Raw genomic sequence first — 19,213 nt, forward strand, 5'->3', positions numbered from 1 at the left:
GAAAACTACTAGCCTATCTAGATATGCCACAAAACCCTTTACAGTTGTTTCACCTCTGTTCCCTAATAACCATATAATCAGAGTTCCCAAATGGTACTATGACATTTCAGAAATTTCAAACCAAACATACCAAACCTTACATACCTCCAAATCTGCATGTAACAATAATTAAATTGTACAGTGTTGGATTATAGTCCCTCTTCTCAATCTAAACCCAGCTCAAGTTCAAGTACTTATATGTTTCCCTGATTATTGAAAAGGTCAAAGTAGCAATGCCACATTTTACAAGAGACAAGACGTTAGGACTAATAGCTTACTAATGAATTTTATGAAACTTTTAAAGACTGCAAAACTACCCACTATAATAAATGTTGCCCTTGAATTTGTTTAATCCCCACAATGAATGAGAGAAGTGCTAAATTCATATCTATAGCTATACCTATCCTATTAGCTTATATCACTCCTCCAAGTTGGCATTAAGACTTTAGCTAAAATCATTTTCATTTATCTTAAAGTGGTTGTAAACCCATTACTACAATTTTATGCTAAAGATAAGCCTATAATAAGGCTTACCTGTAGCTACCCAGGATGGTTTAGGAGATATCCCCTGTCTTCTGCATGTACCAATGACATCGGCACATGCGCACTGTTGAAAACTGAAGCAATGGCACGTATGTGACGTTGCTTCAATCTGTGTGCTGTTACCGTGTGCCATGCGAGGGAGTGACATCATCGCGGCTCCGGCCAATCAACGTTGCGGAGCCGCCATACCCGGAAACAACCCCCGGGAGAGATGTCGTCAGCCAGAGGGGGAGACGAGGACGGCTGAGGGAGCTTTGTTCTCGAATACGTAAATCATAATGAAAACATTCCCCTGTTGCTAAATGTACATTGCAAGGATTTTAAAAAACTTTGCAGATTCCTACCTTTTTCTATATTGAAGATAGCTGTTTGTGTCTATCGTCAGAGTGAATCTGTATGGGAGTAATTTTATAGTGATCAATCAGCTGCTGTACATGCAGGGCTCTAATGAAGTGGCAACATCTGCATCCCTTGAGACATGAATTCCCTTTGGAAGTATTTAATCAAAAATTGCATTTTTGTTGCAAGGGATTCCCCAAATCTGACTTGTATCTTAGCGCAGACTTTTGGGAAAATCAGTATGCCAATCACACAAGTCTCCAGGTTGCCATATCGCATTGCATTTTACAGAAAACTACAGCGCTGCAGCTTGAAAAGAAAAAGTATTTTTTTTTAATAACATTCAATTACAATATGACTTGTGTCTCAATCGTATACTATATTATTTATTTATTTTTTAATTTGCTTTTTTTTTCCAAAAAAGTATAGTTTTAAACATGCATAGAATATATGTGAACATTCAAGCTTTGCAAAGTCATGTGGGCATTAGGGTCATGGTCTCACCTGAGGAAGCCAAACCTTTTGCCTCCATAGCATAGAACTACCTATGAAGGGTAATCCAAGGATGTTGCTTTGGCCCTTGTAATATTAAGGCCACTTTCACATGGCAAGCCCGCTTGGATCCGCCTGTCCGTCCATTGACTCCTATGATGAGACGGATCTCAGCAGAGTTCTGCCATCCGATCCGCTAAGATCAGATCGGCTGTGATCTGATGAAAACGGACATGCTATTCATTTTCATCTGATCTCTCCATAGGAATCAGCGGCGCTCTGATAGGCCCCTCCCCACTCAGTGAGCAGAGACAGACCTGTCATCTGCCGACTCAGCAGAGATTAACAGAGATGTCTGCTGCTGAGCTGGTGGACTCCGTGTGAATAAGGCCTAAGTGTTTCAACCTCAGCATTAAGATACTGTATGGGGTCTACTTATAAATGTTTTTGCAGATGATTCACACACCTTTTACCCAGTATATTTACCTAACAATTTAATCCAATTAGAAAAATGTGTGAATCCTGGGTATAAACTGTGTGAATCGTGATTGCAAACATTATACTGTAAATAGACCCTTATGAGTGAATGGATTGATTTAATTCGAGTTATTGCTATCTTGGGAAACAAGGCAAGGTTACTAAAAATCTGGACTATAAATTGAAAACTTATTTCTTTAAAGGAGTCCTATGGTCACATCATACACTTCCATTTATAACATCAGCATTGCAATAGCAATATAAATAATAAATATGGTATATTTGACAATCCAATAAAAGCTTACTTAAAAAAAGTGTTGCCTGTCTGCTGGCCATCTCTTTCCACAACTTATTGGATTCCCTGCATGCTTTGCAGCGTTTCCCTTTCCTGTTTACTTTTAATTTCTAAAAACTACATTCCCCATAGTACTTTGCTGCCTGAAGCTGTTATTCCTGAATTTCCTTTGCCTACTAAAACTCCTCCTCTCAACACCTCTGTAGTTCAGAAGTCAGGCTCTGTAAATTCTGTGACACAGCAATGCCTACTCACAGGGCATAGTGAATTACAGTGCATTACAGAATTCAAGGAAGTAAATGTGTGGAATCTTTACAAAGTAGGTTTACAGAATTCAATATTGTACAAAATAATAGGAGTAGGCTACAAATAATTGAAATACAATGTGGAAATGAACATATGATCTTACATTTTGACTAAGGTTGCACCGATACCAAGCATTTGCATGAGTACTTGTACTCGTGCAAAAGCTCCGATGCTTGACCCCATTACTTGGATAGTCAGGAATAATCGGTGCGGTGGTGAGGGAGATACAACCACCGATCTCACTAAAGCATCTGACAGCCGCTTCTTCTTCTCTCTCCCCGCGGCTTTCAGCTGCTTTATTGAAAGCCGTGCAGGGAGATCATGATTATGACTCGCCCCACCACCGCACCAATTGTTTCTGGCTGTCCTCCTCCGGTCCCCCTCTGTGTCCCCCGTGTGCTCCTCCTGTCCCCATACACCCGCCTCCGTTCCCCCTCTGTGTCCTCCTCCTTGTGCCTCTTTGTGTGCTCCTCCAGGTTACCCCCCTGTCCTCCAGCGGTTCCCCTTTGTGCTCCTCTGCCCCCCTCCCTCCCAGATCTGTCATGATGGAGAGCAGAGGAAGGAGCCGATATATATGTCATTTACTGGCTCCTTCCTTTTCTGAATGGACAGAGTCACTGACAGGCCACAGATCAGATTAGGAGACAGGCCGCAGATCAGATTAGACGAGCGGTAGATCTGATCTCCATCTTATGATCTAACTGGGATAGGGCGGTTCTTGTCATTGGACCTTCACAAGACCTTTGACTCTATATCCTGCCCTTTTCTGTTTCATATCCTAAGGAAGTGGAACTGTGGACCAAAATTTCTTAATCTAATGAGGGTTTTATACTCAACTTCATCGGCTAACATTATTGGGTATGGTTGTACATAAGATCCTTTGCATATCCGGAGAGGAACTAGGCAGAGGTGTCCTCTTTCCCCGCTCCTCTTCGTAATTGCTATCAAGACATTGGCGACAGCTATTAGATCCAATCCCAATATTCATGGCTTTTAAAGCGGTGGTAAAATGCATAAATGTGGCTTATTTGCCAATGAAATGCTGCTATTCAAATCAGACTCTGTCACGACCTTACCTAATTTATTTGCCTGCTATCTGACTTTGGAGCCATCTCTGGATTAAAGGTCAATCAGCTCAAATCCGAAGCTCTCAATATAAACATACCAGATGGGGTCTTAAATTCAATAGGGCAATCCTTCTCCTTTAAATGGCGTACACAAGAGCTACTGTATCTTGGGGTTAAACTGACCAATGACATCGCCACACTGTTTCGGACAAACTACTCTCCTTTATACGATGCTACAGAATGTGACCTGCAGACCTGGCAAAACCATGATCTTTCCTGGATGGGTAGAATAACGGCAGTCAAGATGACGGATCTCCACTGCATACTATTCTATTTTAGATCTCTTCCGATACCAGTCCCTTCTGTTTTCCTCCGGCAGTTACAGTCCCTAATATATACATTTATTTGGAATAAGGGTGGTTGCCAGGTGGCCCGTTCTACCCTATACAGGTCCAAATGGCGAGGGGGGCTAGGAGTCCTGCATTTCTTGCAAGATTATAAGGCGGCACCACTGGTCCAATTAGATCAAATTTTTGCTGAAGGATACAGACCCAATTGGGTCCAACTAGAGTTGCAAGCCAGTCACACCATTCCACTGGATATTCTAATGTAGCTACCTGCGAAGGAGTGTAGGTCGCTGTTAAACCCGTCTTTATCCCACTATTTGCATCTGTGGGACACAGTGTGCAGGATACATCCTTTAAAATCCCCCATCTACCAGCAGCCACACTTTTCAATAAACTTCACTTCCTACCAGGCCAACAGATCACCCAATTCATGTGGTAGATCAACAAGGGTCTTTATAGAATTGCTCAACTTATAGATAATGGGGGTATAAGACGACCCAACTATTTTAAGGAAACCTTACAAATGCCCTCCACAGAAACTTATCGCCTGTACCAAATTATCCACTTCATGAAAACCTTGCTGAAAAATCAGGTGGTTATAACCACTAGGGCCCTTTTTGAAAACTGCTGTATATGAGGTCCTGAATCACGGGGAGGGATAACAGTTATAAACCCTATTCAATAATCAGGGTAACAAACTTTCTTATCAAACGGCTTGGGAATTGGACCTGGGGGAAATAGTGGAAAAGGAGGTGTGGACAAAATGGTCGACCATGTTGCACAAAGGCATATGCAATACCTTATTGGTAGATGAAAACTATAAGGTGCTAGAGCATTGGTACCTTGTCCCTACAAAGCTAGCTAAACTATACCCCAGCACTTCACCCCTTTGTTTCAGGGGGAGTGGACAGGCAGGAGATATGTATCATGTCTGGTGGTCTTGCCCGAATGTCCGATATTTTTGGATCAGAATATTCAACCTGATCTACTCAGTGACAGCACAAAATATACCTAGAGAGGCCAAAACAGGGTTGTTTACTGACTTATCGGAGGAGATCCCCAGACATCTACGATCTCTCATATTTTTTATTCTCCTAGCGGCTAAAATAACCATAGCCCATGCATGAAAATCACCTGTAATCAACGTTACCTTGGTGAAACACAAATGGGGTTATTTATGAAAGGAAAATCCACTTTGAACTACAAGTGCAAACTACAAGTGCAAAGGGCACTTGAAATTGTACTGCAAGTGAACTTGGAAGTGCAGTCGCTGTAGATCCAAGGGGGACATGCAAAGGAAAATAAAAAAACAACATTTTAGCTTGCACATGATAGGAAAATAAAATCAGCAGAGCTTCCCCTCATTTCAGATCTTCCCCTCAGATTTACAGCGACTGCCCTTCCAAGTGCACTTTCAGTGCAATTTCAAGTGCACTTTGCATTTGTAGTGCAAAGTGTATTTGCCTTTAGTAAATAACCCCCAAGGTGTCCTGGATTATGATCAATGAAAAACTGGCCAGTATAAGACAAGCTAGATTTGAGAGGGTCTGAAAACCCTGGATTTCTTATCTCCAAGCTCCCTGAAAGCTGGGTTATTTGTGATTTGTGATGAGAGGCCGGGACCCAGGGGGACCCATTCCACTCTGTTCTACTCTAATTTCTCATTTCTCCCTTTTTCTTTTTTTTGATTTTTGTTCTCGGTTATGTTTATGTTTTTTCCGGTCCATCATTTTTTAGACGATGGTTTGGCTACACACCATAATGATGGTGGGAGGGGGAACTTTTTGGTTAATTTTCTTAATGGGTTTTGTTATTGCGTATGTGATAAGAGCCACTGAGCACAATGTATATTGCATTCCTGTTTCAACAATCTTCTGCTTAATACCAGGGCATAATGTTCTGTATGCTGTTTTGAAAAATTCATAAAAACTATTGAAACAAAAAAAAATGTGTTAGTGGTACGACCCTAATTTTGACCAAAGATACTCTAAACATTATAAAAATGTGAATAGTTTGTTATTAATTTTCATTAATAAAAATAAGTCTCAGACCATCCCTATAGTTCTCTTATACTTATAAGTAAAGCTCCCTACCATTAGTCTGCACTAGTTAAATTACATATCCAGCGACAGTGATATATAGAGCACTGTTGGTCAACCTTCTTGATATGAGAGGCCTCAATTGTCACCAAAGGGCCACACATAAAACTAAGTGAATAGTCACAGAGACAGCAGACACTAAATGATATATTCAAATGCCATGGGTATGATAAAAAGAACAGTTAGAGTCTGCAGGCATGATACAAGAGATAGAGACTGTGGACCTGATACATAAAATAGTAAAGACTGTAGACATGGTACAAGAGATGGTCAGACACCATACAAGAGATAGTTGAAGTCTATAGACAATGATACAAGAGATGGTCAGAGACTATAGGCATGATAAAGAAGATAGTCAGAGACTGCAGATATGCTGCAGAAAGGCTATCAGAGACTGTAAACATAAACATAAAAATAAGAGGTGCTGGAAACAGGGAACATGCCAGTAAAAAACAATAAAAGATGTATGAGCACAACACACAACACCACTTCTCCGCACACTGTATTCCAGATAACCAGTCGAATGAATGCAACACCAAGGTTCAATGATATGAATACACAAGTAAAATACAGTGAGTGCAACAAAAAGAGTCCCAATCAGCAGCAAACAACAGGACTTCAAACATGGGTGACGTGACAACCTTCTCTCTGATTCCATCGGATCTTCAAGTGGGTTGGAGTTGCATCCCAGCGGTGAGAATTGCTGGTTACACCCTACCTCAGCCTTGGACTCATAGAAGAGCAGAGAGGTGCTGCTGTGATGGATGTTTTTCAATTTTGCTCATTACACTTTCTAAAAGCACTTAATTACTGCACTATGTTGCACTCTCTGTGTTCCTTTATGTTTTTAGAGCTGCTGCAAGAGACATTCATAGACTGAAGACACATTACACGAGACTGCTAGACATCAGTGCTATAACAGGGCAATAGGGAAACACTGATTAACATCTGTAGGGTCCCAGAGGGCTTCTAGCAGCCCTGGGCAACAGGTTGTGCACCGGGGATCTAGAGGCTTGCTAGAATATCTGAACTGAATCCCTTCCAAATAAAACATAGAAAACAGAATATTCTAACCCCGATCATGCTCCATATAAAAATAATGAAAATTATTCTCCTTTCTAAAATTCTTAAAATTATTTGGCACTTCCTTGTATATCTACAACTCAAAACTTTATTAACCAATTGATGCAGTTCTTGAGCCTCATTCACATTGCCATTCAATTTTATTCATTTCTATGAAATTATAGGGCATTTCTAAACACATATAATACATAGAATTATTATAATGCACATGGTTACATTTCGGGTGCATTCAGTTTAGCTGCATTTATTAAAAATGGAAATCTGTGCATCCAAAAGCAGATTAAAACATGCATGTATATTTGCATGTATATTTAAATATAGTATAATTTGATCTGGGTTGCTTGTACTGTATATATGAGGTTCCATTGTTTAAATGGGTCAAAATCAGCAATTTCTAAACAACTTTATTTATCCAGGTGAATCGTAATTATAAATCAGCACAAGCCTTACATTAGTATTACTGGACACTAGCTCTGCAACCTCCTTAGCAAACTTGCTAGATGTAAATTTCCTAAACCAATTTCCAACACATTCAAGGGCATTACTAAGATGGGTCCATTCATTGAGCAGACTCCTAAAATATTGGACACTGTATTATCTATGGTAAACACTGGTATCTAATCCAAATATACACAATAGCTGATCACATGTGCAGCACCATGGCAACGGCAGCTCAAGCAGAGGCTTAGGTTTAATGTACGCGGGACGTTTTCACAACCTCTCCTGAATGATTTAACTTGATAGATAGTAACCAATGTTTAAAACGTCCACTTTGCCACATTTAAATGCCACGTTTAGCCGTGTTTGCGTTTAGAAGCGTTTAAAATATATATATATTTTTTCAAAATAGCCAAAAATGAAAAACGCCTGTAAAATAAACGTGGCTAAACGTGGGTTACCACTTTTAGCCATAATTTGGCGCTTGAAATGCCTCTAAACTCGGCGTCTAAACTCATTTTTTTGCTTTCCAAAAAAGGCCTCTAAACTCAACTGTCTAGAAAGGTCTGTAAACCACCCTGTGTACATGTACTGATAAGATAACATAGAGGAAAGTTCAGGAGCAGTTGAAATGTTTTAGAATGTTTTGTTTACAGGTGTTTTTCATTTTTGCCTATTTTCAAAATGCTTCTAAACACAAATGCGGCAAGTAAATGAGGCAAAAGGGACATCAAGTTAAATCGTTCAGGAGAGGTTTAAAAATGTCCCATGTACATGATGCCTAAGACGGCAGCTTCCTTGGCTGTGAAGGATTGGAGGGTTTAGTTCCACTTCGAAGAATAATTAAATTTTCTAAGCATCATGTTATTTTGCTACTTTTAAATAAAACATACTGCCTAAAACAACTGGCAAACAAATACAGCTGCATTTAGTAAAACAAGTGGCTGAAAAAGAGCAGGAGATTGGGGAAAATAGGGTGTGCCTAGATCTACCCTATTAAATGCCCAAGCAAAAAAGTAGTTCCTAAAGAGAAGTTAACAGAATGATTACCTCACTTTCCTCAGATGGAAGCACCACCTTTATCCCAGAAAGGTATTTAAAAAGACTACAGCATTGCATATGAATATCATAAAATATGGTTAAATCAAAAAGGTAACACAGATTTGCAAGTGCATATGCATTCATTTTTTTTAACTCGCAATTTGGAAAGCAGGTCCCTGCTGCTCATCCAACTACACCAGGCAGAATTGTGTCTATGTTTTCTCTCTGTCCGCTTGGCACTGTGGAACAGTATAGCATTATCAGTATCTGCCTGTATTATATATGAAGAGGTCCTATGCCGCATAAACACGATCAGACTTTTCCACAGACTAGGTCCGGCGGACCGGAATTCGATTGTGTGTGGGCTCCAGCAGACTTTTCTTTCCCAAAAGTCCAACGGACCTAGAAATAAAACATGTTTTAAATCTTTCCGATGGACTCGAGTCCGGTCGAAAAATCAGTTCGTCTGCAAGCTAGTTCGATGGACTAAAACCAATGCTAGGACAGCTATTGGCTACTGGCTATGAACTTCCTTATTCTATGTCAACATGTTTGAATCCGTTGGACTTTTGGAGTGATCGTGTGTGGCCAAGTCCATTCGTTCGAAAGTCCAGGGGACCTCAGATGCAAAGTCCGTCGGATTGTCCGCCGGACCAAGTCCGTCGAAAAGTCTGATTGTGTGTACGCGGCATTAGAGTACAAGAGAGGCAATGGACTGCACTCAGTAAATGGTAGGTGAGGTCTGTGCTTTTCATGTCCTGTCAGTGTACTAGGGACAGACACAGATCCAAAATAAGAGCTAATGAGGCTCCTGTTAGGCTGATGATCATTAAGGCTATAAAGTAAGTCTTGGTCTTACTAAACAGACAAAATACACAATGAAGCTTAATTCTAGCCTTGTCTATAACATATCACACTTGCTATTTGCTTTCATGCCTGACACTTTCACTTGAAGGATTCATTCACAAGTGCACATAGACACGTACAACCGTGCAGAGATCTGTGTTTATGCACCTGGGGAGTGGCAGGTTTTTCATGCAGCCATGTGCATTCAGCCTATCAAAATAAAAGACAGGCCTAGTGATGCGTTTAGTGCTGCGCGTCTTAAGCTTAAGCAGCTTATAGCAATATGGTGTGACCAAATCCCCATATTTTGATAATGTTTTTTGAAAATGTCTAGGTGTTTTTAAAAAGCCTTGCTGGAGGTAAATGTTAGTTTTGCATGTGTGCACTGTAATATTTTTGTTCTGTTGTATGGTCTTATGGCAGCACCATCTTTATGCATTTTTTTAGGGTGTGCCCCCCAAATATCTTGTTTGTCTAGTACTGCGCATCTGTCCCTGTACTGGGATATGTAGTCCTTAGAAGTCAAAAGTGAACAGCAGTAGAGAAACTACAAAGCATGTAGGGAATCCAGGAAGTTGTGTATAGAGATGATCAGCAGACAGCCAGCAATTACAACATGGAAGGATATTTTGCAAGTTAGCTTATATCGCATTGTGAAAAATAACTACTGTTTGTATTGTTATTACAATGCTGATGTTATAAAAATGAAAGTGTGTGCTGTGACCATATAACACTTTTAAGTGTATTATATATTGTCAAATAGTAAAAGAACTGTGAGGTGTACAATTTGTAATGATATTTAAAATATGAGGGTTTTTTAACAAAGCCTTCTCTTGTAAAAACAACAAGGGTTGTGAAAAATATAACTCTGCCAGGGATACTTAAAACAGTTACATTCAGTAGTAAAACCATGTAAATGTGGAAAAAATATAAAGAACACCATGTAAAAAAAAACAAAAAAAAGTATTCAATCAATAATATTTTACATGCATTAGCCATCTACATTTATCAGAATACAATATTTTTGAAAAATATCTTTTGCTTATGAGGATATGGTATGACATAAGGTAAGGACTATTAAGCATGTTTACTTCCACAACCATGGATCAGATAAAAATGTATTGAAAGCAGCCAAAGGCATCCCCTCACCTCTCTCTCGAATGAAGTAGGCCAAGTACAGGTCCAGCTCTTTAACAGACACACTGATATGGTGCGGCTGAACACATAACTGTGGGTTAGAACAGTGTGCAGCCTTCACCAGTCTCTCGCCATCTGTACTTTCCAATGGAATGCCCTTGAAAAGGATCACCATCACAAGATCCAACCTCCACACTTTATCTGCCTGTCGAAGGCAGTCGATCCTCCGAATCTTTCCTTTCTGGTCTGGGTTGGAGAGAACACATGTAGCAGCCTTTTTGCCAGTTATAGACAACACAAAATCCTCACGAAATTCTGGCCTTATATCCTTGCGAAGCTTTGCTAAAAGCCGGGATGCCCACTTCTGCTTAACCTCAGCCTTCTCATTTAGCAGTTCATCTTTTACACCTCGTTCTTCCTCTTTAGTCATTTTTTTCTCATGTTTTTTGAAATACTTTCTTTTCCTAGCCTGAAGGTTGAACCAGGTGTAGGCAAATGCTCGAACATGAGGAAGTAGAGCTTCAATGAAGGGGTGAAATTCATCCTAGAAAGAAGAAAAAATATGTTAATTCTTAAAAAGGCATTATTAACAAATTTAAGTATCTTGAAGTATGGGCTTCTATTTAAAAAAAAAAAAATGATACTTACCTAGATGGATGCAGCGTTGATCCGATGCTGCAGCTGTCCCCTGCCGGCTCTAAGACTGAGAACCAAGCTATCAAAGACTACTGATCGCTCGTTTCTCAACCTTCAGTGACCAGCTCTCTGCTCTTCCCTTGTGTGCTCACTGGAGCACTGAGCCGTGCAGGGGATGGTAGCAGCCGGCTCAGGCTCTCAGTGACTCACTGAGCCAGCTGCTGGTCCAGGCATCTGGGCAGATCCTGACCATAAGATTAGGATCTTTTCAGAGCCTGGAGTGGCTCTGTGATGCCAGCCGACAGTAGGCTTTTGCTGGGTCACAGAAGGGCAGTTCGTTCTGATGCCCAGGAGAAGTAATAGCTTTGGCTCTATTTCTCCTTTAACTTTTATTTGTCTTATTTTTTAAATGACTATACTTAAGCTACATGCACAACCAGAGATTTTTGATCCAGAGAATATCAGACTGCCCTCTGGGGGATCAGGAAGGAATATATTTTACCCCGCTAGAGTAAATTGGACCAGAAAGTAAGCTTTATGACTACAGTAAATTAAGAGACAAAATGCTGAAGAACAAGGAGGAACTAAGGTTGACAATGACATGTTTCCTATTTCTAACTGACCACACTAGGCATAGAAGCACATCCTTCCCAGCGTTCTATAGCTGTGCTGGGAACTTAAGCCTGCTCTCTTTCAATGATCAGACTTGTCCTGACAAGCCCCCCCCCCCCCCCCCTACAGCCTTTCACTGGGAAGCTTCTGCTGCTTCTCCTCCCCCAGCTCTTATGCATCTGAGAACAAAGAGAAAGTGATCACTTATAAAAAAAAGGAAAGAAGGTATTTATAATGTTTTTATATCTATAAACAAATGTTTTGCCTTTCATTTCTATTTCAAACTGAATGTTTTTTTTCACCAAAAGCGCTTACGTCTCCCACACGTGAGAGACGTAAGCGCTCCCCCAGCCACTCATGTAACCCTGAGGAAAGACCCTGAGGGAAGTCACCTCTGGAGGGCTTTGTTTTAAGGTAGGTCTCTCATAATGAGATAGTATGCAATGCATACTAGTACATTATGACATAGCCTCGCAGGGGATTTTTTTTTCTTTAACCGTGGTTTACTACCGCTTTAACATTAAAGCAGACCTTCACTTGAATAATATACTTTACTGTATTGGATTCCCCCCAACATCGAAAATGCAGATTTTTTTTGGTTTATTACTCTTTCTTTTTACTTTCAAACCCACCCCCTCTCATATTCATTTCTGCTTAGGACACAATAATGTGTTTCGTTCATGAAGCCTCATGTAAATCACATATCATAGGATGCATTTGCTTTAATACAGCAGTTGGAGGATGGTGCATCATTGAGGTGCTGGCTGCTTAAACCAGGAGGAGATAGTTAGCTCTTGATGTAGTAAGAAATAAATATGGCCAGGCAGAATCTGGTGTACAGCACAGGTAGGTGGATCATAGCAGACCAATACTGGAGACACCGGGCATGAGTATATTTTTTGAAGTTAACCCAGCTTAAAAGGTAAGAGGGGATAAAAAAAAAACCACAGGGGCTAGTTAGGATCCTCTTTAACACTGATCCCTACAGAATTGAAAGAATGTTGGCACTGAGGGAAGATTACAGGAATGTACCTTTAGAACCCTCTAAGTAAAAAGCACCAAAAAATGCATTAGTAATTCCCTCTGCAGTCACAACTTTTCAGTGAGTGGTGCTTCGCCAGATTCCACAGGTATTAGCCCTTGTACACACGGTCGCGGAGAATCTGTCGGAATGAGTCTTATCGGACCGCGTCGTCAGATAATCCGACTGTGTGTGGTATGCATCGGACTGATTCCGTCCGAATCTCCGTCCGACCCAATTTTCCAACATGTTGGAAATATTTCCCGACCAACTGGGCCGGACGGACCTAATCCGATCATGTGTAGAGCATTTTCATCGGACCAAGTGCCACGCATGCTCAGATCAAATTCCTACATCAAAGCTATTGGCTACTAGCCTGAATGTAGTCCCATCGTAACGAAATTACGTCATCACGTTCTGAAAGATCGGATTTTTCGCCAACTTGGCCCGACCGTGTGTATGCAACAGTTTCGGACACAATTCGACGGACAAAATCCGACGGATTTGGTTGGCAAAATCTCCGACCGTGTGTACGTGGGCTAAGAATACCAAAAATAAATACAAGTTGAATGGGAGGCAATGAAAAAAATTGGCTGATAACATGATTGTTATACCTGTATATGCCTTGCTGATAGGGTGTACTTCCTGATTGCTCCAATACTCAATTTGTGGATGCTTTAATCACCATGCTCTCATTGCACGGGTGAATTAGTGTAAATGAGTATAAGTTCCTAACAATTCAATACAGCCCACTGTCCCATTTTACCACACTGCCAAAAATATATGTTTCCACACACTATCCTGGACAACACACCAGTAGTTCGTTATTACAAACTCTTGCTGATTTAGTAGATCACTTTGTACAACAGGTAGTCAGCAATATGTCATAGTTTTATAGGATTCAATGTCTGTAATCCAGGAGAAGATCTTGGCCCTATGTGATGCATATTTGGTTATTATTGGCATTAAACGTTTAAACACTATAATTACACATATGGGGGGTATGACTGCTGCACATGAAGCATAACATCAATCACCTCCTGTTCATTTTTTGATAGATTTACTTCAAGTCATTCTGACTCATAAATATTTCAAATCTGAGAACAATTTATTTTTTAAAAATTCAAAAACCACTATGGGTGTGAATATATGGTTGTGTTTCCAACATCCTAATGCATCACTATAAACAATTCTCAAGCCCTTACTCGGTGATAAGATCTTACAAGCGGTACAAGCAGTATTTCAATATTTTTTCTACTGGTTTGGACAAGTATCCTTGAAGATCTGATGTCCTCAATTGATCAGATTAATGCACTCCCTACACCTATTGCTCTGACATGAACTTGTTCTGATTCAGAGGTGAATTTTCTTGCTCTTGCTACTTATATGATCAGTTTAGGGGCCGAGATCAGATTGGAAACATGTTTAAATCATAAGGAGACTGATCTTAACATTCTTCTTCATGCTAGGCGCACACATGCCTTCTTTCATTTGTGGCATTCTCTTAGTACAAATGCTTAGGGTCAAACAGTATCTCCATCAACACAGCCAATCAGCTGTTGGATGAGATGGTAGACCGCTTGGCTATCCCTTGCAGTTGTTAGAACACCAACACCAAATCAAGTCAGTGAATCATTGGTACTTACTCCTATCTACTAACCAACAAAGGGTACTAACTTCACATCAACCTGTACTTCTGCGGGCCTTTTGACTGAGAGAGAGTGGTCATGTTGGCCAGTTACCTCCAGTGACCCAGAATTTAGTTTTGCTAACTCTCCACCTGTTATTATGGAATATCAAAACACTTGCAACTTTACACTTTGGATAGAATTCTCATCTTCTCACCCTCTGGGTACTTGGCTCTCTTAGACAAAATTGGACTGCTACAATATGCACCCACCTGATTGCAGGATTACTTCATCACCAGATGGGTAAAACTTACCTGCAGTACAGAATACATGACTTGCATAATGCGCTGCCTTTACTACTTAAAGCGGAGGTCCACCCTAAAGTGGACCTTCCGCTCCTTGGAATCCTCCCCCCTCCGGCGCCACAATTGGCACCTTTCAGGGGGGAGGGGGTGCAGGTACCTGTACAGTACAGGTATCTGCACCCACTTCTGGCGTAGATTCTGCAGAAAGGAACGCCCCTTTCCGCAGAATCTACGCCCCTTTCCGAAAGTCCCCCGCTGCCTGCTGGGAAACACACGGATCCCAGAGACAGCGGGAACCATCCTTATTGCGCAGCGCGACTCGCGCATGCGCAGTAGGGAACCGGGAAATGAAGCCGAAAGGCTCCACTTCCTGATTCCCATACCCAAGATGGCGGCGGCAGCACCCGAGAGACGATCGAGAGATCGGCTTTGGGTGCCGACATTGCGGGCGCGCTGGGCGGGTAAGTGTCCTTATTTTAAAAGTCAGCAGCTGCAGTATTTGTAGCGGACTCCCGCTTTAAACAGTAAATCATTGGTAAGGGTGAATAAAGACACTGGTCCATCCAGTTCAGCCTGAGAGTGTGTGTGACTACTGTTTTCCATATCCCTGTACATTTTGTTCACTAAGGCCGCGTACACACGGGCGGATTGTCTGCCCAACTTAGTCCGCTGAAACGTGTTTCAGCGGACAATCCGCTCGTGTGTGGGCTTCAGCGGACTTTTTCAGCGGACAGTCTGGCGGACTAAGTCTTTCGGAATTTCCGTAATTTTGTCCGTCCAAACTTGGTTTCAGCGGACAGTCCGCTCGTGTGTAGGCAAGTTGGACGGACTAAGTATGGCGCATGCTCAGAAAGGATTTACACGCCGAAGGTTGCATTGCAGTGTATTGGACGTCGAATTTCTAGTCCCGTCGTACGTGCCGTACACGTCATCGCGCAAGCTTTCGGCGGACTGTCTGCTCATCGTGTGTGGTCAAGACCGTTCATTCAAAAGTAGGACGGATTGTCTGTCGGATTGTCTGACGAACTTAGTTGGCCAGACAATCCGCCCGTGTGTACGCGGCCTTAAAAAAACACCAACTGTGGAAGAGAGTTCAACATCCTTACTACTCCCTAACAGTGAAAAAAATAAAAACCTTATGCAGGTAAAGGTGGAACCATTTCTAGTCCATCTTCCTTGTGTGTCCTCTTTAGAGACCTAGGATTACAATTTTTCCTCCCAGTGCAACAGTTATTATTCAATTTGTTTAATATATGTAGTAGTTCCTCATAACTGAGGTCCTCCAGTCCCCTTACTAGCTTTGTTGCCATTTTCTGAACCCTCTTCAGTTCAGTCCTGAGGACTGGGGACCAGAACTGGATGGCATGCTCAAGATGGGGGCAAACCAGAGTTTTGTAAAGTGGTAGAATATCCACTTAAAGACCAGGCCTCTTTTTCAGACTCGGTTTTTACAAGTGCTACTCACGTATGCATTCGCTTCTGCATGCAAGCTCGTTGGGACTGGGCACGTTACCTTGCCCAGCCGTGCCATTCTGCCGACATATATGTGCTGGCAGCAGTCGGCAAGTGGTTAAGACGTATGGGCGGAAGTGACGTTTGATGCCGCTTTCGCCCTGCTATAATATGGAGACGATATCTTCCCTTCACTCATCTCCATACCCAGCCACGAACAGGTCCCGATCGCCTCCGACACTGCTGATGGCTCCGGTAAGCGGCGGAGGGCGCGGGAGAGCAACGGGAGGGGGGTGGCCCCTCTCCCGCCCCCGATAACAGTGATCCCGCAGCAAATACGCCACAGAGACCACCATTATTTAAACAGATCCGCTGGCCGAAAAGATGGATACCTTGGTTGTGGCAGCAGTTGCTGCCATTACTGAGATATCCATCTTTAAACTGCCAGCTAGTCGGCTAGTGGATATGAAAAATTGTGATGCTACATACTGTATATACACTCACTGGCCACTTTATTAGGTGCATCTGTTCAATTGGTAATCAGCCAATCACATGGCAGAAACTCAATTCATTTAGGCATCTCGATGTGATGAAGTTCAAATCGAGCATCAGAATGGGGTAGAAAGGGGATTTAAATTACTTTGAACATGATGGGCTGGTCTAAGTATTTCAAAAACTGCTGATCTATTGGAATTTTCACCAACAAGCATCTCTAGGGTTTAAAGAGAATGGTCAGTAAAAGAGAAAATATACAGTGAGCGGCAGTTGTGTGGAGGAAAAGGACTTGTTGATGTCAGAGGTCAGAGGAGAATGGGTTTGAGATGATAGAAAGGCAACAGTAATTCAAATAACCACTCATCCAACCAAGGTATGCAGAATACCATCTCTGAATGCACAACACATCGAACACTGAAGCAGACCACTCCTGTCAGCTAACAACAGGGAACTGTTTGACACAAAAAAGCTGCTCCAGGTTAGTGAGTCTCTGGTTAATCCCCACACACATTAGTCAGGCGCTAGCCCAGCTCACATGCTGTGTATCATAAGGAAATGATTCTGGACGGCTGCACGTCCAAAAAACCCTTTTATTGAAGCTTCATATGACAAGTGGTTGACAGAAGGAGGAGGGGACGAAGCGATAAACGTGTTTTGTGCAAATGTTAGCACTAACATGACTAAGTACTAACATTTGCGCAAAACGTGTCTACCTCTTTGTCCCCTGCTCCATCTGTCAACCACTTGTCATATGAAGCTTCAATAAAATGATTTTTGGAAGTGCAGCTGTCTGGAATAATTTCTTTATGAACAGGAAACTGAGGCTACAATTTGCACAGACTCACCAAAATTGGACAATAGAAAATTGGAAAAATGTTGCCTGGTCTGATGAGTCTCAGCTGGGACATTCAGATGGTAGTGTCTGAATTTGGTGTAAACAACAAGCATGGATCCATCCTGCCTTGTAACGGTTCAGGCTGGTGGTGTAATGGTGTGGGGGATATTTTCTTGGCAAACTTTGGGCCCCTTAATATCAATTGAGCATCGTTTAAAGGCCACAACCTACCTGAGTATTGCTGCTGACCATGTCCATCCCTTATGACTACAGTGTACCCATCTTCTCTTGGCTACTTCTAGCAGGATATTTCACCATGTCACAAAGCACAGATCATCTCAGACTGGTTTCTTGAACATGACAATGAGTTCACTGTACTCCAATTGCCACTACAGTCACCAGGTTTCAATACAATACAGCACCTATGGGATGCAGTGGAACAGGAAATACACATCATGGATGTGCACCCGACAAATCTGTAGCGACTGCATGATGCTATCATGTCAATATGGACCAAACTTTCTCACAAATGTTTCCAATATTGAACAGGTGTTCAGGTATCCTGATGACAAGTTGTATACTTATACAAGCTGTATACTTACTACTTTACATTGTGTTGTCACATGAAAAGATCTTATAAAATATTTACAAAAATGTGAGGGGTGCACTCATTTTTGTGAGATACTGAAAGTGCTATTAATATATAAATAAACCTGATGGAGAAATGAAAGCTGTATTTGCTGAAGCAAATAGAGGGTCACACGTCGACAAAAAAAAAAAAAATCACTTCCAGGAACAATCTATTTATAAAACTTATAATGAGCAAGCATAGTTACAAAAATTATTTATAAATCACACCAGGAGGGTTGCTGAAATTCACTGTAGCAGCCTGTGGTACATATAGTCAGTGCTGTCCTGTTTTGCGTGCTTGTGGAGCAACTTTCCCTTTGTTGTTACACTGAATCCAGGGTTATTGCCATTTAACCACTTGCCGACCAGCTGTACTGCGGCGACATGGCTCGGCTGCGTGAACTGCCGTCATGTTACGTTGCTTCCCTTTTTGTCCAGTAGGAGCATGCGCGCCCCTAGCTCGATGTGAGTGCCCAGCAGTCACGATCATTGACAGGCTCTTGCGATCGGTTGGGGCAATTGAAGAACTGGGATCTGTGTGTGTAAACACACAGTTTCCGGTTCTCTGAGGGGAGAAGAGACAGATCGTCTGTTCATACAGTATGAACAACAATCTATCTCTTCCCCTACACAGTCCACTCCCACCTTCAGTTAGAACACACACTAGGGAACATAATTAACCCCTTGATCGCCCCCTAGTGTTAACCCCTTCCCTGCCAGTGACATTTTTACAGTAATCAATGCATTTTTATAGCACCGATCGCTGAATAAATGCCAACGGTCCCAAAAATATGTCAAAATTGTCCGACGTGTCCGCCATAATGTCGCAGTCCCAATAAAAATCGCAGATTGCCGCCATTACTAGTAAATAACAAAAATTAATAATAAAAAAACCATAAAACTATCCCCTATTTAGTAGACGCTATAACTTTTGCACAAACCAATCAATATACACTTATTGTGATTTTTTTTCCCAAAAATATGTAGAAGAATACATATTGACCTAAACTGAGGGAAAAAACTTTTTTTATATATATATTTTTTGGGGAT

The 19,213-nt window shown here is 41.6% G+C and overlaps 1 protein-coding gene across 4 annotated transcripts in view; it reads right to left on the reverse strand.

Moving 5' to 3' along the window:
- The window catches only part of NFIC (nuclear factor I C), a 230,693-nt gene that overhangs the window by 151,354 nt on the left and 60,126 nt on the right, over positions 1 to 19,213 (reverse strand). For all 4 annotated transcript variants that reach the window (XM_077475829.1, XM_077475831.1, XM_077475830.1 and 1 more), the window contains exon 2: positions 10,562 to 11,093. In XM_077475829.1, coding sequence (XP_077331955.1) covers positions 10,562 to 11,093 — 532 coding nt within the window. The remainder of the gene's footprint in view (positions 1 to 10,561; positions 11,094 to 19,213) is intronic.

Source organism: Lithobates pipiens, unplaced genomic scaffold, assembly GCF_037356315.1.
Source record: "Lithobates pipiens isolate NorthernLeopardFrog02 unplaced genomic scaffold, aLitPip1_a1.2 Scaffold_13, whole genome shotgun sequence".
Lineage (NCBI taxonomy): Eukaryota > Metazoa > Chordata > Amphibia > Anura > Ranidae > Lithobates > Lithobates pipiens.